This window comes from Engraulis encrasicolus, chromosome 11, assembly GCF_034702125.1.
Source record: "Engraulis encrasicolus isolate BLACKSEA-1 chromosome 11, IST_EnEncr_1.0, whole genome shotgun sequence".
In the NCBI taxonomy this organism is placed as follows: Eukaryota; Metazoa; Chordata; class Actinopteri; order Clupeiformes; family Engraulidae; genus Engraulis; species Engraulis encrasicolus.
In genome coordinates, this window is record NC_085867.1 from 45907625 (window position 1) to 45934972 (window position 27348).

Below are 27348 nucleotides of genomic sequence, written 5' to 3' on the forward strand. Positions count from 1 at the left end.
CAGACAGGCTGACTATCTATCTATTCTTCCGTCTTGAACTGGGCATTTATGAAAACTGCAAACCGATGCGAGAAGATTGTGTTCGTGAATTGCAAATTTGTGCTACTGTACTGTTTTTGTTTTTTGTTTTTTTTTGCCTTCGACAAACTCTGCCGTGCAGATTGTGCCTTCCCACTACCCGTCTAAAGATTTACGTGGCAAAAGCACCTCAGCAGCTGAGCCGAAACCCGTCCCAACTCTCCGCCTTTAAGCCGATGCTGCCAACGCAGCCACTTTATTATAATTTAACATTTTGAATGGGCTGAAAGAACACATTGATGAAGAATTTCACATCACTTCCACACGGAAAACAACGATGTTGACGGTTACTGAACTTTTCATTCTGGTGGCGCTGTGCTGTGCCACAGCGTCCGGCTACTTTGTTAGCATAGACGCGCACGCTGAGGAGTGTTTCTATGAACGAGCAAACTTGGGGACAAAGATGAGCCTGATGTTTGAAGTGGCAGAGGGAGGATTTCTGGATATTGATGTGGAGGTGAGCGGTCATCTTCACCAAGTGTGTTTTCCACATAACGTGTCTGTGTTTGTCGCACTGCCCTGCCAAAGAGTACAGCTCAGATACAGCAGCTGTCAGCTCTCATTCTGACAGGCTAACGTCAGACTTGACGTTCTCTACTGCTTTTAATGATGACTTTGGCATAGTTAAGACTTTATAAAGCCAGTACATGGGGGTGCCTTGTCTGGGCTGTGCCATTATGGTGTGAGCCCAAAGGTAAAGCATGAGTATCAGGTGCTAAAAAGGCCCGTAGTTCAATAAGAAACAACTTCACAGGCTTTATAATTGTGATGAAGCATGTAGCGCTTGTTGCCTTGTGTGTGTGTGTGTGTGTGTGTGTGTCCACCTCAACTCACGGTGGGTTCCAGGTCACAGCTTTTATGTTTATGTTTGGGAAAACAAACACAATACATTAATAAGCCATTTACTGCCCTTAATGTGTACAACAGCAGCATACTTCACATGACAATCTGCTCACGGAACTAGAAGGTATCGCAATCTAATTTCTATCTTGGCCTATTCATCACAGTTGAAGAACAGCATGGTGGTATAGAACAGTTGTTGCCCGGCAGATATCCACTGCCTGTCCTGTGACGGTAATGTGCATTGGTGTTGGCTAGGCTCATCTGTCTCCTCAGATCACAGGTGTATTAGGGCTAACTAACTAACTAACTAACTGAGGTATAATGGAGGTCGTACCTGTGCTGTGCTCTTCTCTCTCCTCAGATCACGGGTCCGGACGGTCAGCAGGTGTATTAGGGCATGCCTATATAGGCTAACTAACTAACTACGGTACCCATTGACAGTATAGAGACTACATTTCCGCAGAGACAATGCTATTAGTATGCTTGCAGCTTATGCGTACACACACACACACACACACACACACACACACACACACACCTTTCAGCAATGTGGGATTCGAACCGGCAATCCTCTGACATATCTACTGTCAATGACGGTAACTGATGTATAATGGAAATCTTACCTGTACTCCTCTCTCTCCTCAGATCACGGGTCCGGACGCTCAGCAGGTGTATAAGGGCGACAGTAATGTGTATTGTACCTGTGCTGTGCTCTTCTCTCTCTCCTCAGATCACGGGTCCGGACGGTCAGCAGGTCTATAAGGGCGAGAGGGAGTCGAGTGGGAAGTATGCGGTGGCGGCCCACATGGAGGGAACCTACAAGTTCTGCTTCAGCAACCGCATGTCTACCATGACGCCCAAGATCCTCATGTTCACCATCGACCTGGGAGAGGCTCCCAAAAACCAAGACATGGAGACCGAAGGTAACAGTACACACACACACACACACACACACACACACACTCTCTCTCTCTCTCTCTCTCTCTCTCTCTCTCTCTCTCTCTCTCTCTCTCTCTCTCTCTCTCACATATACTACTGAACTTACCAGTACTGCCTGACACCAAGACATACAAACCCCAGTGCTGCCCAGTGGCTTAGCTCTCCTGTGTCACACACACACGCACACGCACACACACACACACGCACCAGTGCTGCCCAAGTGTGAACAAGCCCACCTGGGAACTCTCAGCTCTCTCCACTCTCATTGCCATTGCCACTCTGAGTTGCCGTTCTGTTCCACAACTGGGGCACAATGCCTTGCTTGCCTTGGGCACTATCCCTGGTGCTGAACAAAAAGTTTCGAAACGTCATCATGCCAATGAATGAATAAAAATAACTTAAAAGACTTCCGGATTGGACATGGCGTGAGCGGTCAGGGAACTTAGTGGCTCCCTAACTTTCGTTATTTTTACTCTTTGTTTACCCCCATGACTTCTATTATTTTCGTCTACCATATGTAGTGGGCGAGACCGTTACAGGAAGTAGTTCGACTACGCCACCCCCGGGGGTGGAGCCCCCGGAGGAAATGAGTTAGGGGTAGTTACAGATACCCCGGACCAACACACAATGTACCCGCACAATAGATTACCAGGCAAACACAGGTTCGTGCACAATGGAGGCAGAGACAGTGGTGACAATTAATAATTCAAATCTTTATTATTATTTTCAGTATAAAAATATGTTTGTCACTCTGTAATAAATATAAAAAGTTACTCACAATTCATAAAGTGCAGGGGTGGGCGTGCTGCCACCACACCCGTATAAAAAGTTACTCACAATTCGTAAAGTGCAGGGGTGGGCGTGCTGCCACCACACCCGCGGATCTGTAAACACCTGCCCCAAAGTATGTTCGCTAGTTCACAATAAACTACACACCTGGTAGGCCTAAGGCCTCAGAACCCACACTCAGGTTGTCAGACTGTGCCACTAGGGGCTGGCACGGCTAACACAATAGGGCGAATGGCACACCTCAGGATTAACAAAAGAAAAAGTAAAGAAATAGTTCACAACAAACAGAAATAATTCACGGCAAACAGAAACAACAAGAAATCATAGCAAACCATGCAAAATAAATCAAAATCCAATTAACACATGCAGTTAAATAAGAAATTAGATAATTGAATGAAATAATGAAAAAAAAGGAAATTAGGCACAGCAAACGAAAGAAAACGAAAATCAAAACATGAGGTAAACCAACCCCAGAGGCTCAGCTCAGTGCAGTCCCCTAGGTATCCCCACACTCACTCACTACACACACACACACTCACCGCACAGACACTGTGGAATGGCTCACACACCAGCTCACACCGAGCCGAGCGCCCACACACACACACACACACACACTGAACTAAAGCGCGCCAACGCACACTCACACACGAATGTCCGATTTCCCGAGGCCGGAGCAGCAGCCGAGATACGGGTTCCCGGCTTCCAGAGGCACCACACAACCGGGGCTAAAAGTCGCCGCTCGTGCACCTAAACGCGTGGTGTGTCTGACCACGGCCACACGGATACAACCCGGAGATGAGGGTGCACCGATGCGCGATTCTCACAGTCGGAGTGCCAATACAGAGGTACACGGCCGAGGCGCCGGTAGCGACCACACGCGGCGTGCAGGAGACGGGAAATGCGCAAGGTAACCGTTGGTATTGTCCACCGAAGTCCTTGCCAGTGGAGAAGCAAGAGATCACTCTAGCCAAGTAAGAGACGCCAAGTTGGAATCACAACGAGGACAAGAAATGGTCCACATCTCCTAGGTCTGAACTGGACACCGCACTCCTCTCGACGGCGAGGGGAGAAGCAACCACAGCATTCGCCGGTGGCGATGAAACGCGCAAAGGGGGACTTTGCAGGCTTACCGAATACTAGCCACTGGCAGTGTTTATGAAGAGACTTCCCATAAGCCTCTACGAGCGGCGTGGTGACGTGTGCCGCAGCGTCAGACTTTCCCTTAAAGGAGCAGCTCTCCACTACAATCTACCCCCCACATGTTGAATCGTCGGCCCGACGATGCAGGTACGCTTTCCCCCCCACTCCCAGATCCAAAATTCCATCAAGAGTTTGAAGTCGCCCCACCAGGCAGCCGATGGGGATTAGAGTGTTGTCCCGCATTAGACCGGAAAGTCCGGCGTGGGGGCACCTCGCTGCTGCTAGTGCCACGACCGGGTGGCTGAGCGGCTGAACTGCCGGGGGAAGCCTGCGAAGTCCGACGCTGCCCTTCGTTTCCTCCTGAGGTGCCACCCTGGGGTGCATGGGGCTCTGCTGGGACACCCAAGCCAGCATCGCCCACCTGCTCCCCAAGAAGGATATCTTCTTCGCTCGATAGCTCCCCTGAGTCGACAGGGGTAGGTTCGCCTGGTCGGCCCGACCCCGGGGGGGTGTCGGGGGCCAGGGGGCCCACCACTCCTTTCAGCATGCTGCGGTGAACGTGCTTCAGCTTCGTTGGATCGTTGACGGGGGCGATCGTGTACACGGCTCCGGTCTCCGAAGGGGTACGCACCACCATGTGTACCTGGGAGTTCCACACATCTTGGATTTTATTTCGACCTCGTACGCCGAGGTTGCGTACATATACCCGTTGCCCTACTTCTAAAACAGCAGTCTTCACCCGTGCATCGTGTCTGTCCTTGCGATATTCCGCCGCTGCGGCCAACCGCTCCCGAGCCCCATCAAATGCCACTTGAAGCCGGGCCTGATGCTCCTGTATCCAGTCACACACTCGACCATGGACCGGTGGCCGAACTCGGCCCAGGAGGAAGTCTACGGGTAGCTGTGGCTCTTGGCCGAACATAAGGAAGTGTGGCGATTCTCCTGTCGCTTGATGCGGGGTGGTATTATAACAGAAGGTTACGTGCGGCAGGCAAGTTGCCCAGTCGCGCTTCCGAGAGGCCGGTAGGGTACGCAGGAGGTTGTGTAGAGTGCGGTTAAATCGCTCACATTGGCCGTTCCCGGCCGGATGGTACGGGGTGGTTCGGGACTTCTGGACCCCGTACAGCCCGCAAAGCTGCTGCATCAGGGTGCCCTCGAAACAGCGCCCCTGGTCGGAGTGGAGCCGACCAGGAATTCCGAACCGGTAGAACCATTCCACAAGCAAGACCTGGGCGACCGTCGAGGCCCGCTGATCCCGGGTGGGGACGGCGATGGAATACTTACTGAAGACGTCCGTGATGACTAAAACGTTCTCCACCCCCCCCGACGTGGGCTCCAAAAGCGTGAAATCCACAGCTACCACTTCGTTGGGCCGAGATGCCAGTAGGTGGCCCATATACGCGGCGGCTAGAGGAGGCTCCCCTTTGGACTCTTGGCACCTAAGGCACTTTTCACACCATCGGCGCACCTCCGCAAACATGCGGGGCCAGTAACACCGTTGCCCAACCAACTCCAGTGTTCGATTAATCCCCTGGTGGCCATGGTGCTCATGGAGCTGGTTTAGGACCTCTGATTGCAGGGCAGCCGGCAAAACCAGCTGGAGGCACTCATCACGGCCACTGGGGTGTAGCACTCTCCGGTAAAGGACTCCATCGTTCTCCACAAACCGTTTCCACTGCCGCAACAGGATCAAGGCCAAGGGTGACAGAGCTTCCCGTTCCTCACGAGTAGGCCGCCGACGCGCCTTCCAGAAGGCCAGAATCGGCTGGATAACAGGGTCTCCTTCTTGCAGAGCACACAGGTCCGGCAAAGAGTGGGAGGGCAGCACCGAAACAACCAACTGAGAGGCGGTGATGCTACCCCCCGGGACAGCGGCCGGTTGCAGCTGACCACCGGGGTCGCTTGCTTGCAGAGTGCGCAGAACCGGCAAAGCGTGGGGGAACAACCCCGAGACACTGGACTGAGAGGCGGTGCTGCAGTCTCCCTGAGCCGCTACCTGTTGCAGCAATCTAGGGACCGCTGTACCCGGAACCAGGTCACTCACGTCTTCTTGGTCTGGCTGATTCTGCCGCGACAGGCCGTCCGCATTACCGTTAGATCTACCCGAGCGGTACTTTAATTCAAAATCAAATGATGCAAGCTGTGCGGCCCACCGGTGTTCGACCGCCCCGAGTTTGGAAGTAGTGAGGTGACTCAGGGGGTTATTATCAGTGTACACGACACACTTCTGGCCCAAGAGATATTCGCGAAACTTCTCGGTGACGGCCCATTTTAGGGCGAGGAACTCGAGCTTCATAGAACTGTAATTGTTCATATTCCGCTCTGTAGGTCTTAACGTTCTACTGGCGTATGCCACCGGTCGGACTTTGCCGTCCACCTCCTGCGAGAGGACCGCGCCCAGTCCGCAATGGCTGGCGTCGACCTCAAGAATAAATGGGCGGCTAAAGTCCGCGTACGCCAGTACCGGCGCTGACACGAGCTTCCCCTTGAGTTCCTCAAAACTTCTTTCGCAATCCTCTGACCATGCATCAAGAAACTGCTGCCCCGAGGGCTGACGGGAACGGCTCCCGTTCAAGGTGGCCACCAATCGATGCAACGGCGCTGCCAGCTTTGCGAATCCTTCGACGAATCGTCGATAATAGCTGGCGAAGCCTAGGAAGGATCGGAGCTCCGACACATTGGCAGGTCGCCGCCATGTGGCCACTGCCTCCACCTTGCCAGGGTCGGTAGAGACCCCGTGCTGGGAGATCACATGTCCCAAGTACTGAACCTCCGGCTTAAAGAACGCGCACTTCCCTAATTTAGCCTTCAGCCCCTCCGACTGCAACCGGGTCAAGACCATCTCCAGGCGCTGTAGATGTTGCGCCACGGTGGACGAGAAGATCACGATGTCGTCAAGATACAGTAGAACGGAATGACACTGTTGGTCGCCGAACATACGTTGCATTAATCGTTGAAATGTACCCGGTGCATTGCACAGGCCAAAAGGCATTCTGTTCCATTCGAACAACCCGAAGGGGGTACAGAATGCCGTTTTGGCCCGATCACCTTCTGTCACGGGGACTTGGTTGTACCCACTGGCTAAGTCCATCGTAGAAAACCAGCGGGCACCTGCCAACATGTCCAATGTCTCCTCGATCCGAGGAAGCGGAAAGGCGTCCTTCCGAGTTCGGGCATTTAACAGGCGATAGTCGACACAGAGTCGCAAGCTCCCATCCTTCTTCCGGACTAGAACAATGGGAGAAGCGAATGGACTACTGCTTTCTCTGATGACCTTCGCCTGGAGGAGCTGGTTGATATGGGTTTTTACGGCCTCGTAGTCGGAGGGGGCAATGCGCCTGTAACGCTGCCGGACCGGTGTCGGATCCAACAGTGGGATGTCGTGCGAGATTAGGGAAGTGCAACCCAAGTCGCCCTCATGGGCGGAGAAGACCGAAGAGTACCTCAGAAGCAGGGCCCGGACCTCAGCCTGTTCCTCGGCAGGCAGGGGTAACAAGTCCACTGCGCGGATTTGTGTCTCCAAAGGCGACGGGGCAGGCGCCTGAGGGTCAGTAATGGCGGCCACGGAACGGACCTCCACCACGTCCCGTGGCAAGCTGATGATCGACACAGCATTCACCTGTCCGAGTCTAGTACGAGGGTACAGCAGGACGTCCGTACAACCGACGTTAACTACAGGGATCTGCACCAAGCCACGGGTCACCTGCACCAAGGCAGGGGACACCAGCAACCCCCCGGGCAACCCCCGGTCCGTCGGCTCAAAGAGGGTTCCAAGCCCTGAATGTTGCTCAGGGCAGGTGGCAGGAATCAACTTCATGGTCCCCCCGGAACCCGCCATGGCGCACGGCCCCGGACATTCACCACGCCGCTGGTCTCGGGGGTGGGCCGGATTTCAGCCTGATGACAGTGTTGCAGCGCTTTCAGCACCGGTCGAGGGGCAGTTGACACTGATGGGAGATCGAAAAGCGTGGGACCGTGCCGCCCAAAAAGTTCCTTATAACACTTGCCGATAACATTCATACCAAGAACCCCAGGGACCACGGAAGCCGTGCCCCCTGGGGGGTCGCGAACGACCAGAACACCGCAATCAGGCATACTCTTCCCGCAAAGCTCAATATTCAGCTCCAAGTAGCCCAAGTAAGGAATCTCTAGGCCGTTGGCCGCTCGGAGCTGCAGCCAGTGACATGAGCGTAACCGCTCCTGCCCCATAGATTCGAAGTTGGCAGCAAAGAAACTTTCAGTGACGGTGGACACCATAGACCCAGTGTCAATGAGACAGGGGACCTGAACCCCGCCCATCCGGACGAGCAGATGTGGACAGTTAGAAAGTAACGCCTCGGCGGCATTGGCAGGGGCAAGGGCATTACGTGAGCCAAGAGAGGCCCCCCCCGGACTGTGACTCCTCAGTCCGGTGGGCGTCAGTTTCCCGAGGGCTGGTTCGGTTGGAGGGGCCCATTCTCCGAAAACCCGGCGCCTCTACGGGAGGGTGCTTGTGGGGGCCCCACCACTCGTTCTCCGTCACAATCCGCAGCAATATGGCCTATCGCACGACAGCGCCAGCAGGCAAGGGGTCCCTCCCGAGGAGACCGACCTCGCCTCCGTGGCTCCCCCTGTGTGGCCGCACCCCGAGAAAGATGCTGCAACTGAGCCTGTTGATTTTGCACCATTTCCATGAGCTTCGCCATGTCAGCCTGCAACTTCTCCATATCAGATCTGGTCGGCGCCCCACCACGGGGATCCATGCTTACGGCGCAAGAGGTACCAGGGACCCCAAGGGAGCGATCGAGTGAAGATAAGGAAAAGCTACGCGGCCGCTGCGGTTCGGCGGCGCCCTCCCGTTCCCAACGCATGGCTTCCTTACGCACCGCGATCAAAGTGGCTAACGGCGTGGTCCGAATGAAACTCTTCAAGTGACGACGCAAGGCGCCCTCGTTAACATGCTCCACAAACTGATCACGCAGAAGAACGTCAGCGTTAAGAATTCCCTCAGGCGCATTTCGTCTAACCTTATCAATAAGGGTCATTAATGCGATTGAAAACTCTAGCAGTGTCTCTCCCTCTTGCTGTTTTCTCGAAAAGAACGCCTCCTGCAAGGCCACGTATGACTGTGGGCAACCGTAAAGCTCTTGTAAAATTTCAAAAACTTTCTCTGGGTTTTCTTTTTCTTCTCTCGGCCTATAGCGGATCTCATCCCGTGCCTCGCCATCCAAGTGATCGTAAAGAAAATAGGCTCTCTCGGCAGCAGAAAAATGGCGCGCCCGCATACATGCCTCCGCCTCCTCCTTCCACGCCTCGATACTTATGCCCCCATTTCCCCTAAACAATGGGCACTTCTTTTCCCTTGGGACAAAGACCAAACGTTCTGTAGCGGACCCTGCCGGGGCGCTACCATTTAGTGTGCTCGTACTTGTGGCCCGCTGGGCGAGGGAGGCCTTTAAGCGCTCATTCTCGGCTCTTACCTCAGCCAACTCATCCCTAATCTCTTGTGCGTCCCGCGACATGCTGCGGAAACCGATCAAGACAAATTTGGAAAATGCAAAAACTCACAGGGATGGCTGGTCCAAATCCCGAGAGAGGGGCGGTCTCCCAACCTCGGCTGCTGCTCCGCTTCTACAGGAAAAACACAAACTCACAGCGCTTATTCAGTGGTGCTCTCACTTTCAACCAACCACATACATACACTCATTCAACCATTGACCATATGACAAATTTCTATTACAAAGAGTGACAAAACAAAAACCTAAAAAAATGAAACCAGTGTCTCTGCTCCTATGCCAATCCTGCCCGACTATAAGCCAAAATGTAGTGGGCGAGACCGTTACAGGAAGTAGTTCGACTACGCCACCCCCGGGGGTGGAGCCCCCGGAGGAAATGAGTTAGGGGTAGTTACAGATACCCCGGACCAACACACAATGTACCCGCACAATAGATTACCAGGCAAACACAGGTTCGTGCACAATGGAGGCAGAGACAGTGGTGACAATTAATAATTCAAATCTTTATTATTATTTTCAGTATAAAAATATGTTTGTCACTCTGTAATAAATATAAAAAGTTACTCACAATTCATAAAGTGCAGGGGTGGGCGTGCTGCCACCACACCCGTATAAAAAGTTACTCACAATTCGTAAAGTGCAGGGGTGGGCGTGCTGCCACCACACCCGCGGATCTGTAAACACCTGCCCCAAAGTATGTTCGCTAGTTCACAATAAACTACACACCTGGTAGGCCTAAGGCCTCAGAACCCACACTCAGGTTGTCAGACTGTGCCACTAGGGGCTGGCACGGCTAACACAATAGGGCGAATGGCACACCTCAGGATTAACAAAAGAAAAAGTAAAGAAATAGTTCACAACAAACAGAAATAATTCACGGCAAACAGAAACAACAAGAAATCATAGCAAACCATGCAAAATAAATCAAAATCCAATTAACACATGCAGTTAAATAAGAAATTAGATAATTGAATGAAATAATGAAAAAAAAGGAAATTAGGCACAGCAAACGAAAGAAAACGAAAATCAAAACATGAGGTAAACCAACCCCAGAGGCTCAGCTCAGTGCAGTCCCCTAGGTATCCCCACACTCACTCACTACACACACACACACTCACCGCACAGACACTGTGGAATGGCTCACACACCAGCTCACACCGAGCCGAGCGCCCACACACACACACACACACACTGAACTAAAGCGCGCCAACGCACACTCACACACGAATGTCCGATTTCCCGAGGCCGGAGCAGCAGCCGAGATACGGGTTCCCGGCTTCCAGAGGCACCACACAACCGGGGCTAAAAGTCGCCGCTCGTGCACCTAAACGCGTGGTGTGTCTGACCACGGCCACACGGATACAACCCGGAGATGAGGGTGCACCGATGCGCGATTCTCACAGTCGGAGTGCCAATACAGAGGTACACGGCCGAGGCGCCGGTAGCGACCACACGCGGCGTGCAGGAGACGGGAAATGCGCAAGGTAACCGTTGGTATTGTCCACCGAAGTCCTTGCCAGTGGAGAAGCAAGAGATCACTCTAGCCAAGTAAGAGACGCCAAGTTGGAATCACAACGAGGACAAGAAATGGTCCACATCTCCTAGGTCTGAACTGGACACCGCACTCCTCTCGACGGCGAGGGGAGAAGCAACCACAGCATTCGCCGGTGGCGATGAAACGCGCAAAGGGGGACTTTGCAGGCTTACCGAATACTAGCCACTGGCAGTGTTTATGAAGAGACTTCCCATAAGCCTCTACGAGCGGCGTGGTGACGTGTGCCGCAGCGTCAGACTTTCCCTTAAAGGAGCAGCTCTCCACTACACATAGTGCAGTTATTGTTCTTCAACAGTGAAGATAGTTTAAGAATGCCTAAGAACCCTCCTCGACCCGGAAAACCGTCTGAAAAGGGGAAAGCTAATTCGCCCACTGGCAAGACTAGCCAGATTTCAGGCATGGAGCTAACCGAACAGTTTGAAAACCTCCGTTCAGCGCTGTTAACAGAACTGACTCAATCTATTCACAGCGCGGTGAAAAAAGACCTCGATGCAGCTTTAGCTCCTCTCAGCTCTACTTTGGGCCAAGTGAAAGAGCACTGCGAGTCACAAGAGGAGCGCATCTGTGGCATTGAATCTACACTCGACGAGACCGAACAGAGACTTTCTCTTCTGGAAGCTAAGCTTGCTGCTGTAATGGCGGAGAACGCATGGCTGAAAGACAAGGTGGACGACTTGGAAAACCGTTCTCGCAGGCTTAATTTGAGAGTGGTGGGCATACCCGAGGGGGTGGAAGGATCTAACCCTGTAGGTTTCATGACGCATTTCTTTACTGAAGTATTTGGGAAGGAGTTTTTCCCGACCCCCCTCGTTCTCGCTCGCGCACACCGGCTTGGATCCCCTGCTACGCCGGACGCAACAAGTGGAACTCCACCACCACGTCCGAGGGTGTTCATCGTGGTAGCATGTCATTTTTCCGACACCCCTTTGGTCCGATTCGTCAATATTCCGAAAATTTCCCATTAATCCTACTGCCCACTAACTCGAAATAATTAAATGAAACCCTTTGCTCCGACAGCTCAATGTTCCGACCAATGGCTGTTTGGGGTTGGTCATCATCCCAGGTCGTAGGCCTATGTCCTGCTTTTCCCGGTGCCAAGTAGACTTCAGCTGCATGCGCTGCGACAAGCACTAGATGCCGTCTGAATCGGTCTTGCTGTGCTCTTACCAAAACCACCCCTAAACATAACCTGTCATTAATGCAATGTTGCCAATTTTACAATTGTGCCCTACCCAAAACCATTCCTAACCCTAACCTGTCAGTAGGCTATTGCAATGTTTCTGAGTTTTAAATTTGTGCCTTGACCAAAACTTTCCCTAAACCTAACCTGTCACAGACGGCAGCATGACCACTGCGTAGGCTTCAGAGATGACGGTGATCTAAAGCAGCTTCTGGTCGGAACATTGGACTGTCGGGACAAAGGGTTTCATTTAATTGGTAAAAAGTTATCTGAGACTAAGTGCTGTAGGATCAATGGGAAATGTTCGGAACATTGACGCATAGGACCAATGGTGCGTCGGAAAAATGAGCGGACCCCGTTCATCGTTGCCTTTCACAATTATCAAGACAGGCAGCGGATCGTCGTACACAGACGCCAACGAGAGATGAAGTTTCGTGGCCACACGATTTTCATTCATGAAGACGTCAGCGCCGAGCTGGGACGCAAACGAGCAGCTTTCAAGGAGGTGAAGGGTCTACTCTACGCGAAAGGAGTCAAGTTCAGGATGGGCTACCCAGCTCGTCTCCGAGTGCTTTTCCGCAGTAAGGAGCTGTGCTTTGATACACCGGAGGCGGCCATGGATTTCTACCAACAGCAGTGGGGTTCCCACACTTCTGCCGAGACTGTCGAGTCTTAAAGGTAAAGAGCATTAATGCAATAGCTAACGTGTGCGGCGCACTTTATTTTGGAAGACACTTGAAATGATGGCTAGCCTTCAGCATGAACCAGACATTACATTCCATCTGCTTTGTTTATGATGATGTTGGTTGACCGTCATTACCATTTAAAATAATGTGGACCTACTAGATGGGTTTCACCATGTGACTTTTGTTGTTGTGGCTGCTGCTGGGTTACAATTGGGTTATTTTCAATTTGACATGGCCTTTTTGTTGGACTGGACATTTTGAAACATTTGAGAAGGACTATTGCACTCCAAGTCGGGTTCTGCATTTTTTTTTCTTTCAATGTGTGGTGCATTTGCTTTTGAAAGACATTTGAAATGACTGCTAACGGCACAAACCACTTTCTTTGGTTACCCATCATCATCAGCATTTAGGTCACGTGGCCAGTCTGATGGGTGGGCTTCATGTGGGATTTTCTGTTGACGCTTTTCAGCATGGGATTTAGGAGGAAAGAAAAAAAAAACTCTCAAAATATTACTCTTTCTCCTACCTTATTTGAAACATTTGAAAAGGACTGTTACACTCTAAGTCGGGTTCTGCATATATATATAGATATATATATATATTTTTTTGCTATTGGACAATGTGTGCTGCATTTATTTTTGAAAGACACTTGTAATGCCTGCTGACAGCACAAACCACACTTTTCTTTCTTTGATTACCCATCATTATCAGCATTTAAGTAAGTTAACGCTGCCAGTCTACTAGGTGGGCTTCATGTAAGGTTATTATTATTATTATTATTATTTTGGCTGATACTTTTCAGCTGGGCTTTTTTTTTTTTTAATGACTGTAAACGCAAGGTTTATTTTCTTAATATTTTTGATTTTCAAAAATACTTTTGACTAGTTTCACTGCACTCAGAATGGGGTTCTGTATCACAAGTGGCATTGGGAGCCACTGGTACACTTGTTTGTTTGTGTGTGTTTGTACTTGAATGATGTCAAAGCGGAATGTCTTTAGATTGGCTAATCCTGCGATCCTCCTCAGGTTCCTTAGTAGAGGTGGATCTAGGAATGTGTTCCTGTTGCTATTTTTTGTTTGTTTTTATTATTTCCGTTTTTTTGCTTTCTCCCCCCTCTCTTTGGTGCTTATTCTAAAACCAAACTTAGGACACAAGCCTACATGTACTATGGTACTACAATATATCCTGATTTATCCCATAGATATCTCAAGGCCTCTTTTTGACCATATTAGCAGAATGAACTACCACTTCCTACAAGTCTTTCCACTATTACTCATAACAATATGAACAGTAGCTCTGCAGTACGTTTTGTATCCTGGAATGTTAAGGGATTAAATGGGCCAGTTAAACGCTCAAAAGTATTCTCCCACCTTAAATCCCTTAAAGCTGACATATTGTTTTTACAGGAGACACATTTACGTGTAAAAGATCACATTCGTCTACGTAAAGCTTGGATCAGCCAGGTCTATCATTCAAGACACGATGGTAGTTCAAAAGGGGTTGCCATCCTGATTAACAAAAAAATACAGTTTACACCAACAGAGGTCACCACTGATACTCATGGGCGGTTTGTTATAATTTGTGGATCTCTTTTCCAGACCAAGGTTATTCTTGTTAACATCTATGCCCCTAATTGGGATGACACAGACTTTGTCAACAAATTGCTGTCATCGCTTCCAAACTTAGACACTCATAAACTTATCTTGGGAGGTGACCTGAACTGCTGTATACAACCGGCGCTAGACCGATCTTGTCCCAGAACACAGGCTCCCTCAGGCATGGCAAGAGCTTTTTCAGCTTTCATGGCACAAAGTGGTTGTGTAGATCCTTGGCGTTTTTTCAACCCAAGTCTAAAACAATTCTCCTTTTTTTCTCCTGTATACCGCTCCTTCTCACGTATAGACTATTTCTTTGTTGACAATATATTCATCCCTTTAATAAAAAAATGTGATTATTTGCCCATTATTATCTCAGATCACGCCCCTGTTATATTGGATATCTCCTTCACACTGAATAAACAACGCACCCTATGGAAACTAGATCCTCTTTTACTATCAGAGAAGGATTTTTGCTACTTCGTGGCGACTAACATAGACACTTTTCTTGCCATAAATAAAACTGACAACATATCACACTCCACAATTTGGGAATCGCTTAAAGCTTTCCTTAGGGGTCAAATTATTTCGTATACAGCTTTTAAAAATAAACAGCATTCTAAGGAGATTTCAGACTTATCTGAATCTATAGGTCGTCTTGACCAGCTCTACTCTGAATCACCAACTGCAGACTTGTACAAGAAACGGATAGATTTACAAGCTAAGCTAAATTTGTTAACTACCAGACATGCTGAGCAACTTCTACTTAAAACCAGAGGAAATTATTATGAATATGGGGACAAGCCCAGTCGCTTGCTTGCTCATCAGTTAAAATGCCAGGTTGCATCCCGACTTATCCCTCAAATTAAAGATGAACATGGCTTACTTATTTCAGACCCTAAGCATATAAATGATGTATTTGTGTCTCATTTTATCTCACTTTATACCTCCAGCTCCCCCACTGACACCTCTCCTATGACTGCCTTTCTGAATGATTTAGAAATGCCCTCCCTTAGCGACGATGATGCAACCACTCTTGAACAAGACTTAGAGATTGAGGAGATTACTGATGCCATAATGGCTATGCAAAACAGAAAAACTCCAGGTATGGATGGATACCCTGTAGAGTTTTATAAAAAGTTTAAGGCTCAGCTTGCCCCTCTTCTCCTGGCAGTTTTTACTGAATCACTTGAGAAGGGCTCCTTACCCACCACATTCTCTCAGGCATCCATTTCACTTCTGCTCAAGAAGGACAAGGACCCAACGCATCCTGGCTCATACCGTCCAATATCTCTTTTGAATGTAGATGCAAAAATATTAGCTAAAGTCTTGGCTCTTCGCATGGAAAGTTTTCTTCCAAAAATCATTTCTGAGGACCAAACTGGCTTTATTAGGGACCGTCATTCATTTTCAAACATACGCCGCCTTATTAATATTGCGTATACTAAGTCCCCTGTTCATCTGCCTGAGGCTGTTATTTCTTTAGATGCAGAAAAAGCCTTTGATAGAGTAGAATTTTTGTATTTATTTGCAGCTTTGGAAAAATTTGGCTTTGGCAAGACCTTAATTTCCTGGATTAAGCTCTTGTATAAACATCCACAAGCAAGCGTTCAAACCAACGACCTGAGATCAACATTCTTCCCCCTGAGTAGAGGTACAAGACAAGGTTGCCCCCTCTCCCCACTTTTATTTGCCATAGTGATCGAACCACTTGCCATAGCTTTAAGAACCACAACAGAATTTCAGGGCATAACTAGAGGGGGAATAGAACATAGGGTTTCTTTGTATGCCGATGATTTGTTATTATATGTTAGTCACCCAATGACATGCGCAACTAAAATTGTGTGTTTATTAGAAAACTTTGGAAGGTTTTCTGGATATAAGCTAAATTTTCAGAAAAGTGAGTGTTTCCTTCTAAATTCTACATCACCGCCAGGTCTGACACCCTCTTTTCCTTTTCATCTTTCTAATTCAGGTTTCAATTATCTAGGAATTAACATTACCAAATCCTTCTCGTCTCTGTCGTCAAATTTGACAACTATAGTTACCCGTATGAAGGAAGACTTCAAAAGATGGTCAGCGTTGCCTTTATCTTTAGCGGGCCGTATAAATACTGTGAAGATGAACATTCTCCCAAAGTTTTTATATGTCTTCCAATGCCTACCTCTGTTTCTTACCAAGTCTTTTTTTAAAAAATTAGGTCAAGCTTTGACCTCATTTATATGGGATAGCAAATTACCTCGAGTTAAGGTGAATATTTTGCAAAGGCCACGCAGTATAGGTGGATTATCACTGCCTAGCTTCATTCACTACTACTGGGCTGCAAACATCCAGAAAATACTTTATTGGTTACATTCCCCTGACACAAATTGGTGTATTTTGGAGGAACAAACATGTCGGCAGTCCAGTCTCAGGGCTTTAATCTACTCATCATTACCTTTAAGGCCTTCTCGCTTTACTTCAAACCCTATAGTTCTCTCTACACTTAAAATTTGGAACCAGTTTCGGTCACATTATACATTTCGTTCTGCTTCTGTCTTGGGCCCCATTCATAAAAACCACCTCTTTACCCCATCTACCATGGGCTTGTCATTCCTGGAATGGTCAAGGAGAAATATTCACTGTTTTCACAGTCTTTACAAGGCTGGGACCATGGACAGTTTTGAAAATTTGCAGAAAGATCATAATCTGCCTAGACAATTGTTTTTTCAATATCTTCAGATCCGGCACTTCCTTAAAGCTAGTTTTCCACCCTTCCCCACATTACCAACATTAGAAGCTTGGGAAGAGCTAACGCTCATAAAACCAAGGAAAGGGATAATCTCTCTTATATATGGCAGAGTTATGTCTCTAGATGACCAAAACCTAACAAGAATTAAAAGTCGTTGGGAAGACGAGTTGGGAGTGGAGCTGGGAGATCATTGGGATTGTGCTCTTGATAGAGTTAATTCTTCATCATCCTGTGCGCGCCTGTCTCTTATTCAGTTTAAAGTCCTTCACAGGGTACATTACAGTAAAGCCAAACTGGCTGAAATATACCCAGGATCAGACGCAAGTTGTAGCAGGTGCTCATTTTCTCCTGCCAATCTCACACATAGTTTTTGGTCCTGTCCCTCCCTTGACTCATATTGGTCTGGAGTGTTCAAAACCTTGTCTGATGCATTGAACATACCAATCGAACCAAGCCCCTTCACAGCAATTTTTGGCGTTCCTCTAGATCCAGACACGGTTACAAAAGCCCAATCTGATGTCATTGCTTTTACTTCACTGCTCGCACGCCGCCGGATTCTCTTGGGATGGAAATCTCCTACCCCTCCTTCCATCGCCCGATGGTTGGAGGATGTCATGCTCTTTCTTAAATTAGAAAAGATAAAATTCACTCTTAGAGGATCAATGAATAAGTTTTATTTGAGATGGCAACCCATTATCACTCACTTTGATAATTTGAAGGAATTAGAGGCTAATCCCACATAGCTTCAATTCAGTTTTCAATAATCCTTTCATATTGTATACTGTAGGTGTCCTTTTCTTGCTATATCACCACCAACACCAACAAGCCCCCCCCCCCCCCCCCCCGGTTGTTTTCTTTTGTTGTTGATTATTATTGTTATTATTATTTATTATTATTATTATGTTTTGTGTAACTTTTTGCCTACTTCTTTTGTTGTGTTTTTTAATAATGTTGTTAAGGTTCTATGTTGTAAAAAAAGAAAAGAAAGAAAAACTGGAAACTTTCTACTATACTGTGATTGTGAGATGTCTGCTCCAGATGTGTATTGATTGTTTCTAATAAATAAAACTTAAAAAAAATAAAAATAACTTAAAAGAGGAAAAAATCCAAAGGAGTGTGCAAACTTTTTTTTTTCAAAAAACACACATCAGAAAGAGCAGCCAGGGAGCCACATTAGTATAATGTGAATGACTCCTGTAATTGCCTTTCTGCAGGTGCAGGGGACAATTGGGATGGTAGGAGTAAATTGCATATGGACTGAGGATGATGTGATCTGATCTAACATGCCATGCACTCATACTGCACTGTAGCGTGTGGCGGTTTGCTGTTTGAGAGTAACTTGACAGCTTCAATGTCTGACTTGTAGACTAGCTTCAACGCCGTAAGGAATTGGCTGGGTTTGCACAAGCTGCACAAGCAAAATTGACCAAAAACCCTGATTTTGACTGCGACAGTAAAAAAGAAAAAAGAAAAACGTAATTTAATCGTGATCACACAGGGGTCAATATAAGGGGTGTAGATCACAGCCTCCATGACGATACGATTCAATATCGATAGCCTATTATCCGATGCGATACGATTCGATTATTTTTGACACTTAAGAATGCCCCACAATACGATACGATTCGATTCGATTTTTTTCCCAATTACTTTTCCACTTCTATTAAGTCATTGAGCAGGGGCGAGCAATTTTTTTTTTTTTTTTTCGATACTTAAAAATGGTCCACGATACGATGCGATTCGATTGAATCTTCAGAATATATCGCGATATATCGATACATTTCCTTCGGGCGTCCTTGAAGCCAGAAACTGTTGACAAGCTGGCGTTTCTGGACAGATGTCTGTAGGCCCGCTTAAGCTTCATGATATTACCTTGTTACATAATTACGGTATTACAATTCAGTTTGAATTTGTTAATCTCTTATAGAAATCATTGTGATTTGTCCAATAACATTCTGCACAAACTTCAGCTGTTTTGTTTTTGAATGATCATGATTAATAATGTTGTTGAATAATTATGATTAATTCAAATTTTGATTCAAATAATCGTTTTTCCATAATCGTGCTGCCCTACGTGGTTGTGAACTCTGAAGATGTTGATTGTGCTTTCTGCGTACTGTGGCATAGTAGTTACATTTGCTACACAAGCTTTACAAATAGCATTATTATCCAAAACACTTAGTGAGTGTGTAGCGGTGATGAAATGGAATTTGATAGACTTGTGTGTTAAATTGGGAGTATTTTGCAGCCTTTCGAAACTACTGCTACTACTAGCCTGGGTGTCAATTCTACTTCTGCTAGCCTGGGTATCAATTCTACTACTACTACTAGCTTGGTTGGTGTCCTCTGTCAATTCTACTACTACTAGCCTGGGTGCCAATTCTACTGCTACTAGCCTGGGTGCCAATTCTACTGCTACTAGCCTGGGTGCCAATTCTACTGCTACTAGCCTGGGTGTCAATTCTACTACTACTAGCCTGGTTATCCCCTTTGACTTAGGATGAAAGTGTCTACTAATTGCAGTGTGATAATGTCGTAGACACACACACACACACACACACACACACGCGCGCACACACACACGCGCACACACACACGTGTGTTTGTTTTGTGAACTTACACAGCTGGTGTTTTAGGTAGGTGTGTGAGCTGATGTAACTCTTCAGTGTCTCTGCTGGCATGAGAATAACATCCTAGCGCTGTGTGTGTCTGTGTTTGTGTGCGCGTGTGTGTGTGTTTCCTCTCGTCAGTCAATCAGAATAAGCTGGAGGACATGGTTAATGAGCTGGCCGTGTCCCTGACTTAGGGTGAAAATGTCTACTAATTGTAGTGTGATAATGTTTTGTGTGCGTGTGTGTTTGTGCGTGTGTGTGTGTGTGTTTGTGCGTGTGTGTGTGTGTGTGCGCGTGGGTTTCCTCTCCTCAGTCAATCAGAATAAGCTGGAGGACATGGTGAATGAGCTGGCCGTGTCCCTGACTTAGGGTGAAAATGTCTACTAATTGTAGTGTGATAATGTTTTGTGTGCGTGTGTGTGTGTGTGTGTGTGTGTGTGTGTGTGTGTGTGTGTGTGTGTGTGTGTGTGTGTGTGTGTGTGCGCGTGTGTGTGTGTGTGCGTGTGTGTGTGTGTGTGTGCGTGCGTGTGTGTGTGTGTGTGTGTGCGCGTGGGTTTCCTCTCCTCAGTCAATCAGAATAAGCTGGAGGACATGGTGAATGAGCTGGCCGTGTCCCTGACGGCGGTGAAGCATGAGCAGGAGTACATGGAGGTGCGCGAGAGGATCCACAGATCAGGTACCAACGCATCGCATTACTTCCTGTCCGTCACCATTTAATGTCCCCCTCCCAACCCTCTACTTAGTAACTGTGCATGATGATCTTTATAGCAGAAAGATTCTTCTGCGCACTTTTTGCACAGTTGAAGCGAAGAGGAGTAGAGTTGCCCAGCTGGGACTCGAACCCATACCTTCTGGGGTAGTGAACTGGGGCTCTGACCACTACACCTAAGAGCCAGGCTCATTGTTTTGACAGTCAGAACACTCCCACAAACTTAGTGGTGGTCACTCCGTCACAACAGGCCATTCATTATATTACATCTGAGTGACATGAAAGTGTCTCTATGTGTATGACGAACAAACATGCTTGTATCCTTGTAAAAAGGTGCAGGAGAGGATTCGTAGAGCAAATATGAGAGATATGAACACTAAATGCCGTGTTGTTCAGGATTTTGCCGGGCACTGGACGCTACCCTCTTGGCCTTGATATTGATATTTTCCATAGATGATAGCGCCGCCTACAGGATAATACATGCATCACATTGTCACCGATTGATGGCAGCAGTATAATAGTAGGGGCTCTAAGCCGAGAAATCGTTACGCGCTGGATAGAAGCATATAATTCGGTACACATGTTCCTTGAGTGATTTGAAGACATCCTAGAAGGGGTGCCCCTGGAAAAAAAATTGTCTACCATGTCATATACAATATGTCATGTTGGTAATGCATTACATTGTTATTACATGGCATTATACTTAGCTGAAAATGTTAATATAGTCCTCAGCAGAGATGAAGCAAGGGTAGTCTGCTTGACCAGATTGATAAAACTACAAAATGTACATAGTGTGAAAGTATGGGTGAGTCTGTGCTTACGTGCTTGACAGCATGTAACATTGTGAACGATTTGAGAAGATTCTTGGTCTGAATTAAAATGAGCATTGCCCACACTAAAACTATGGTGAGAATAGACTGCTCCTAATGCTCGATCTGAATGGGATAGTGTCAGTGCAAGATGCCCTAGGTAGCAGGTTCTCCATCCTCTAATTTCCATAACAGATAAACGTATTTTATTTGTATGAGAGAGGGTAAAAGACAGGACCTTTCCATATGTATGAAGAACCCCATAAGATCACCTAATTCTATATTTTTACAAGGCATTGTGCATATTGTGAGAGCATTTCAGTCATCTTTAGAATGGCATTACAGATTACTCAATATAGGCCTACATGTATGCCACAGTATGGCTTCAGTTTAAATTAAATGGAAATGATTTCTTAGTACGTGTATGTTGAGTAAGAAGACAGAGGTAAATTGTTTTTTTTATTTGCAGACAAGTCCTCACCTAGTACTTGTGCCAAAAGTTGTATTAGTTAGCTCAGTAATCATTGAGTACTTAAGTTGCTATCAAAACTGACAGCTGATGGACAACATGTACCGTAGGTCTTGTGCCACCCTTACCCATAGGAGAAATATCTATATAGAAAAACAATTATCATATGAAAGTAAATCATTACCTGAACTCATTTTCTTGATATGCAAGGCACACAAATAGTCTGGGAGGAAGGATAGTCTATCATACCCCCCCACCCCCAAACAAAATGCCACAAGACTTTTTTTAACCTTCAAGATTTTGAGTGGTAACAGTAACATAACTCATTCCCACTACACCCTTTTGCATAATATTGTACATGTCCTCAGAATGCTCTACATGTTTCAGTTCTATGTAGTTGTACTGTACAGGACAGTACAGTGCAGTGCAGTACAGTACAGTACAGTACAGTAGCATACAGAACGGTGCAGTATAATAAAGTACAGTAGAGTATAGTACAGTACAGTACAGTAGCATACAGTACGGTGCAGTACAGTACAGTACAGTACAGTAGCATACAGTACGGTGCAGTATAATAAAGTACAGTAGAGTATAGTACAGTACAGTACAGTAGCATACAGTACGGTGCAGTACAGTATAGTACAGTAGCATACAGTTTGGTGCAGTATAATAAAGTACAGTAGAGTATAGTACAGTACAGCACGGTACAGTAGCATACAGTACGGTGCAGCACAGTACAGTAGTATATAGTACGGTGCAGTATAGTAAAGTAAAGTACAGTACAGTACAGTAGCATACAGTACGGTGCAGTCTAGTTAAGTACAGTACAGTACAGTAGCATACAGTACGGTGCAGTCTAGTACAGTACAGTACAGTACAGTACAGTATAATACAGTAGCATACTGCACGGTGCAGTAGAGTACAGTACGGTATATCACATTACAGTACAGTACAGTACAGTACAGTAGAGTACAGTACAGTGCAATACAGTAGAGTACAGTATAGTCTTGATGACTTTTAGGCTACTTTGACTTTAGCCCTCCAAAGCCAATAGGATTTCCACATGCTGTTGTTTTAAGTTTTTGAAAGACTATTTTAGTAGCCTATGTGAGAGAGGGAAGGTAGGCAGACATGTTTTAAATAAAGGACCACACCCACAAATAAAAAATAACCAGCAAACAATAAATTAAGTGGTTAGGTAGCCAACATGTCATCTAGATTAAAGCCAAAAGTAGATGAAAAACAGACATGTTACCATTTTGCTCTTTTAAAATATAAAGTATCTGTCAATATACTGTATATATGCTATATTCATAAATGCCCTTATCACTCCATTGTACACTTAGGACTGAGATATACATATCTGAACATCAGCATACATTTTATTTTGTAATGGCCTATAGTAAATCATCCAAGCTGTCACTGACACTTGATATGTACATGTATTATTGACTTGATTGATATGAATATTTCAGTTGGACTCCTAGGCTTAAATCATTGTAGTTTGTGTGTGTGTGCGCATGTGTAAGTGGGATTAAAATTATTGTTTGCCATCTATCTTTGTCTGAAGAGCAGACTGAGTGTCTGAACCTGCTAATGCTAGCATGCTAACATTGGGAGAGTTATGTGTGGCCCAGTTCAAGGGTTTATCTCTTCTCCCCTAAATTTTCTAACCACAATTTTCTTTTTGGATTTTATAGATATGACCCACTGCAAGTTTTTAAAACTCTTAATGAATGTTGGTTCAATAGCTAACTGCCCAGAAATAGCTCTCAATTGTAGAGTGATCTCATTCTGACCATGGTTTTTATGATTTTCCTCTTTTTGAATCTAAATAAGACATATATAACTATTGTTTTCATGGTAAGTTTTGCACATATTTTCAAAGTTCAGTTTGTATACATCACACACAAATAGGTGGATTGGCCCATAACACCATTATGTCCAGGCGTACAGCATTTTACTACTATTGGCTCGTTTTGGGCAGCCATCTTGGATTTACCCCATAAAAATGACCTTAATAATATTGAAATTTGGGGCACCCCTTCTGAAATGATGGAGAACACCCTAAGGAAGGTCTACACCGATTTTGGTGCTTCTATCCAGCGCGTAACGATTAGGCCCTTTTTGGACGGTAAGAGACCCAGCTATAACGGGTAAATATGGTCGCGAACTGACTTGATGCATTTGTCATAAAACAAAGGAGTGCCCAACGCGGAATCCACTAGTATTCATATCTGTATCTCAAAGTCAAGGATCCTGGCCTTGCTAGGACGTGAAACGCCCAGTGATTGGATACTCTGCGGAGTTCACTTAAGAGTATCCAATCACTGGCCGTTTCATGTTCTAGCAATGCCGGGATCCTTGACTTAGAGATACAGCCCATGTCTATGGTACGAGACCAGAAGCCCACTTCTTGCCCAACACTCTTGGCTGTGCCAACACTGTCTGCCTAGAGACTTAGATATTTATTACTCCATTAATGTTCCAGCCACTCTGCCATAAAAGCCCACGTCCACACACCAACCGATCACAACATTTCCACTATCTAGATTAGTCTTTCTCAACGGGGGCATTGGGGAGCCCTAGGGGGCGTTGAGGAGAATACAGCTGAGAGGGGGTGGTGCTTAGTTGCTATTGGGGGCCGGCCATTAGTCCATTGTATTTTTTTTATACTAAGGGGGACATTGACAGACTGTAGTTCAGACTGTAATTCAATGAAGTCCAGGGGGCGTTTATTCAAAAAAGGTTGAGAACCACTGGTCTAGATCTTGTATTTCAACTAAGCAGTTCATATCACCATCTGACAATGTGTTTTATGAGTGCTTGTTGTGAATCTCTCCTTCTTCCCTCTCCCGTCTTCCTCCTTGTAGTCAATGACAACACCAACAGCCGCGTGGTGCTCTGGTCCTTCTTCGAGGCCCTGGTGTTGGTCGCCATGACGCTGGGCCAGATCTACTACCTGAAGCGCTTCTTCGAGGTGCGGCGAGTCGTGTAGACTTCAGACGATCGCTCTGGAGCACCCTGCACTGCACACCTGGGGCCTACACTGAGCAGCCGGTTCAGCAGTAAACCAGCTTAAGTTCAGAGGTAAATCATCTAATAGAAGAGCCTGGAGTCCTCATTTTCTTAAGGCTCTTTTTAAGCCCAATTTTCCAGGCTCTTCAATTAGATGATTCACCTCTTAACTTAACCTGGTTTACTCCTGAACCAGCTTCTTAGTAGAGGTCTCTGGAGCAGCCTGGTCACCAGGAGCAGCACCTCGACTTCAGAGTACAGAGAGAGAGAGAGAGAGAGAGAGAGAGAGACGGAGAGAGAGAGAGAGAGAGACGGGTAGTGGACGTCGTCACCAGAGGTCACCAACTTCACCACGTGTGCGCGTCACCAACTCCTCACATCACCACAGAGTCCACTTCTCCAACCGCCATCTTCACAATCTGATTGGCTGATTCAGACACAACACCATCTTCACAATCTGATTGGCTGATTCAGACACAACACCATCTTCGCAATCTGATTCACACACAACACACACAATACCATCTTCACAACACAATCCATTTGGCTCAGATCATCATTCCGCTCTGCTGTCTATCCTAAAGGCAGCACTGAGCACCGTCCATGCCGTCCAAGGACCTATACATACTAAGAAGCCGGTTCAGGAGTAAACCAGGTTAAGGTAAGAGGTAAATCATCTAATAGAAGAGCCTGCAGTCCTTATTGTCAGAACATGAGGACTCCAGGCTCTTCTATTAGATGATTTACCTCTTAACTTATCCTGGTAGCCCCCTCATATCTCCACGTTAAAAGAGGGCAAATGTGAATCATGTCTGTAACTGTGTAATGACCTCTAGTGTCCGGCAGAGGGCGCTAGAGGAGTACGGCTCTGGGTGACCTCAAGAGGGCGCTAGAGGAGTACGGCTCTGGTAGCGCATTCAGGCCGACTGAGAACCGTGCTGGAGCCCGTTCCCGCACCTAATCGCGAACCGACCGTCGTGTTCACGCCACAGATATTTGCGTTCGCGAACCGGAAAATTGGTTCACAATGCGAACCGAAAAATACCAGGTTTTCCTCTGCGAACCGTGACGACAGCGTGGTCGTCAGCAGGTTCATCCGGGTAACACAGTCACGTGCGGAAAAAGTTCAGAGCCCAGTATGGACACTGGCGGTTCGCAGACAAGCACTTAAGTGCCGAACGTAAGTGGTGCGAGCACCGACACCGGCTCCGTTCTGGTCGGCCTGAAAGCCATATGGGTGACTCCAACTGGGAGCCGTGGCGTCCACACACAAGGTGTTTCTCACAGTGAAGTGCTCTAGCCTTGCTAGAGCGACTAATACCCATTTTCCGTTGGAGTATCCGATTATTAATTACACTTAGAACTACTTATTGGATACTCATTGGTGAAATCAGTGAAACATGTGCGTTACTTAGGGCGCCCTAGCAAGGCTAGAACGTTTCTCTTTGAGAAATGGCCTTTGTTAATGTATGCTTGTGTAGCTTAGAGAATGAGAACTATTCAGACTGCTCGGTAATGTAGGCAGCGTCATGCAGAATGTAATTGAAGAGCTTTGTTGCAAAATGATTTCTATCCGTTTTGAAACATTTTGGGAAATTTGGATTTTGTATTGGGCATTTCATTCTTGCATTGCGTTGCAAAATGCATTTTATATAGGTTTACGAAGCATGTTCTCAAAATATTTGAAATGGGTAGAAACTCTCACATAGATGAAAAGGACGTCTGAACAGTTGTTTCAAATAATATAGAGTCAAGTCAAGTCATGCAAAAGTGCAATGCAAAAGTAAAAAAAAAATTGAAGTCATTTTGCAACAAAACTCTTAATTTGTAAATGAATAGTGTAGGGGAGGGTGTTATGCTCCACAGGATGCCGTGATTGGAGGAGAGCACTTGCTTTGGGGTTTTACCGTATGGTCTAGATGTGTTTCCCAGTGGGCTACTTCCAATATCCTAACTCCCATCCTCCCAAGTGCTTGTGGCCTCGTGATGTCACAAGGCGTCATTGATGACGACAGAAGTTAAACTCAATATCTCGCAAAACTACAATTGAAAGGTAATTTTCTCATTTGCAATCGGGGTGTTGAAAGGGGAAAAGTCCCCCAAATGTTGTTGTCGCTAGGCTGACTGCAGTGAATTGTTACTGTTTTCCACACGGAGGCGTCATATTAGGTGTGAGGCCACAAGCACAGGTTGAGGACGGGAGTTTGGATGTTGGAAAGTACCCAGTGATACACTAGAGACACATATGATATGATATGAAGAGGTCAGATATTATTGTTCTTGAGTGCGGGAACCTTTTATGTTCCCACTTTATTATTACTGGTCGCTTGCTGTCACTGAAACGTTTGAATGAGATGTGTGATGTTTAATTTGGGTTAGCCTACGTTTTGCCAGAATCAAATGGGGTTATTATTAATTTATGTATTTTTTTTTATAATGGGACGCTCTTTGCTAAGACCTTGCACTGCTACGCTGTACAGTGATGTCTTTTGTTACGTGACTCCAATGTCATGCAGAGTATAGAATGGCTTCACATGTACAGAATATGTAAAGTAAATTGCTTATGTTTGTGAAATATGATGACTTTAATAAAAGAAGAATAAGACCCACCTGACAAAACATGTTTTCAGTTCTTCACTTAAGCTACATTGGCACAGCTGTTGGTATTTTGTTCATTCATTCATTCATTCATTCATTCA

The 27348-nt window shown here is 46.5% G+C and overlaps 1 protein-coding gene across 1 annotated transcript; it reads left to right on the forward strand.

Annotated features, from left to right (window-relative positions):
- The first annotated feature begins 190 nt into the window (after positions 1 to 190).
- Positions 191 to 27268, forward strand: LOC134458439 (transmembrane emp24 domain-containing protein 2-like). The gene is made up of 4 exons (XM_063210755.1): positions 191 to 535; positions 1652 to 1844; positions 20213 to 20320; positions 24505 to 27268. The coding sequence occupies exons 1-4, from the start codon at positions 356 to 358 to the stop codon at positions 24627 to 24629; spliced, it is 606 nt and encodes a 201-aa protein (XP_063066825.1). The 5' UTR covers positions 191 to 355; the 3' UTR covers positions 24630 to 27268.
- Positions 27269 to 27348: the final 80 nt, after the last annotated feature.

Coding starts and splice junctions, on each gene's coding strand:
- LOC134458439 (XM_063210755.1), top strand. CDS start 356: ATGTTGACGGTTACTGAACTTTTCATTCTGGTGGCGCTGTGCTGTGCC. Junction 536..1,651: donor TTCTGGATATTGATGTGGAG/GTGAGCGGTCAT, acceptor CTCTCTCCTCAG/ATCACGGGTCCGGACGGTCA. Junction 20,321..24,504: donor CGAGAGGATCCACAGATCAG/GTACCAACGCAT, acceptor TCCTCCTTGTAG/TCAATGACAACACCAACAGC.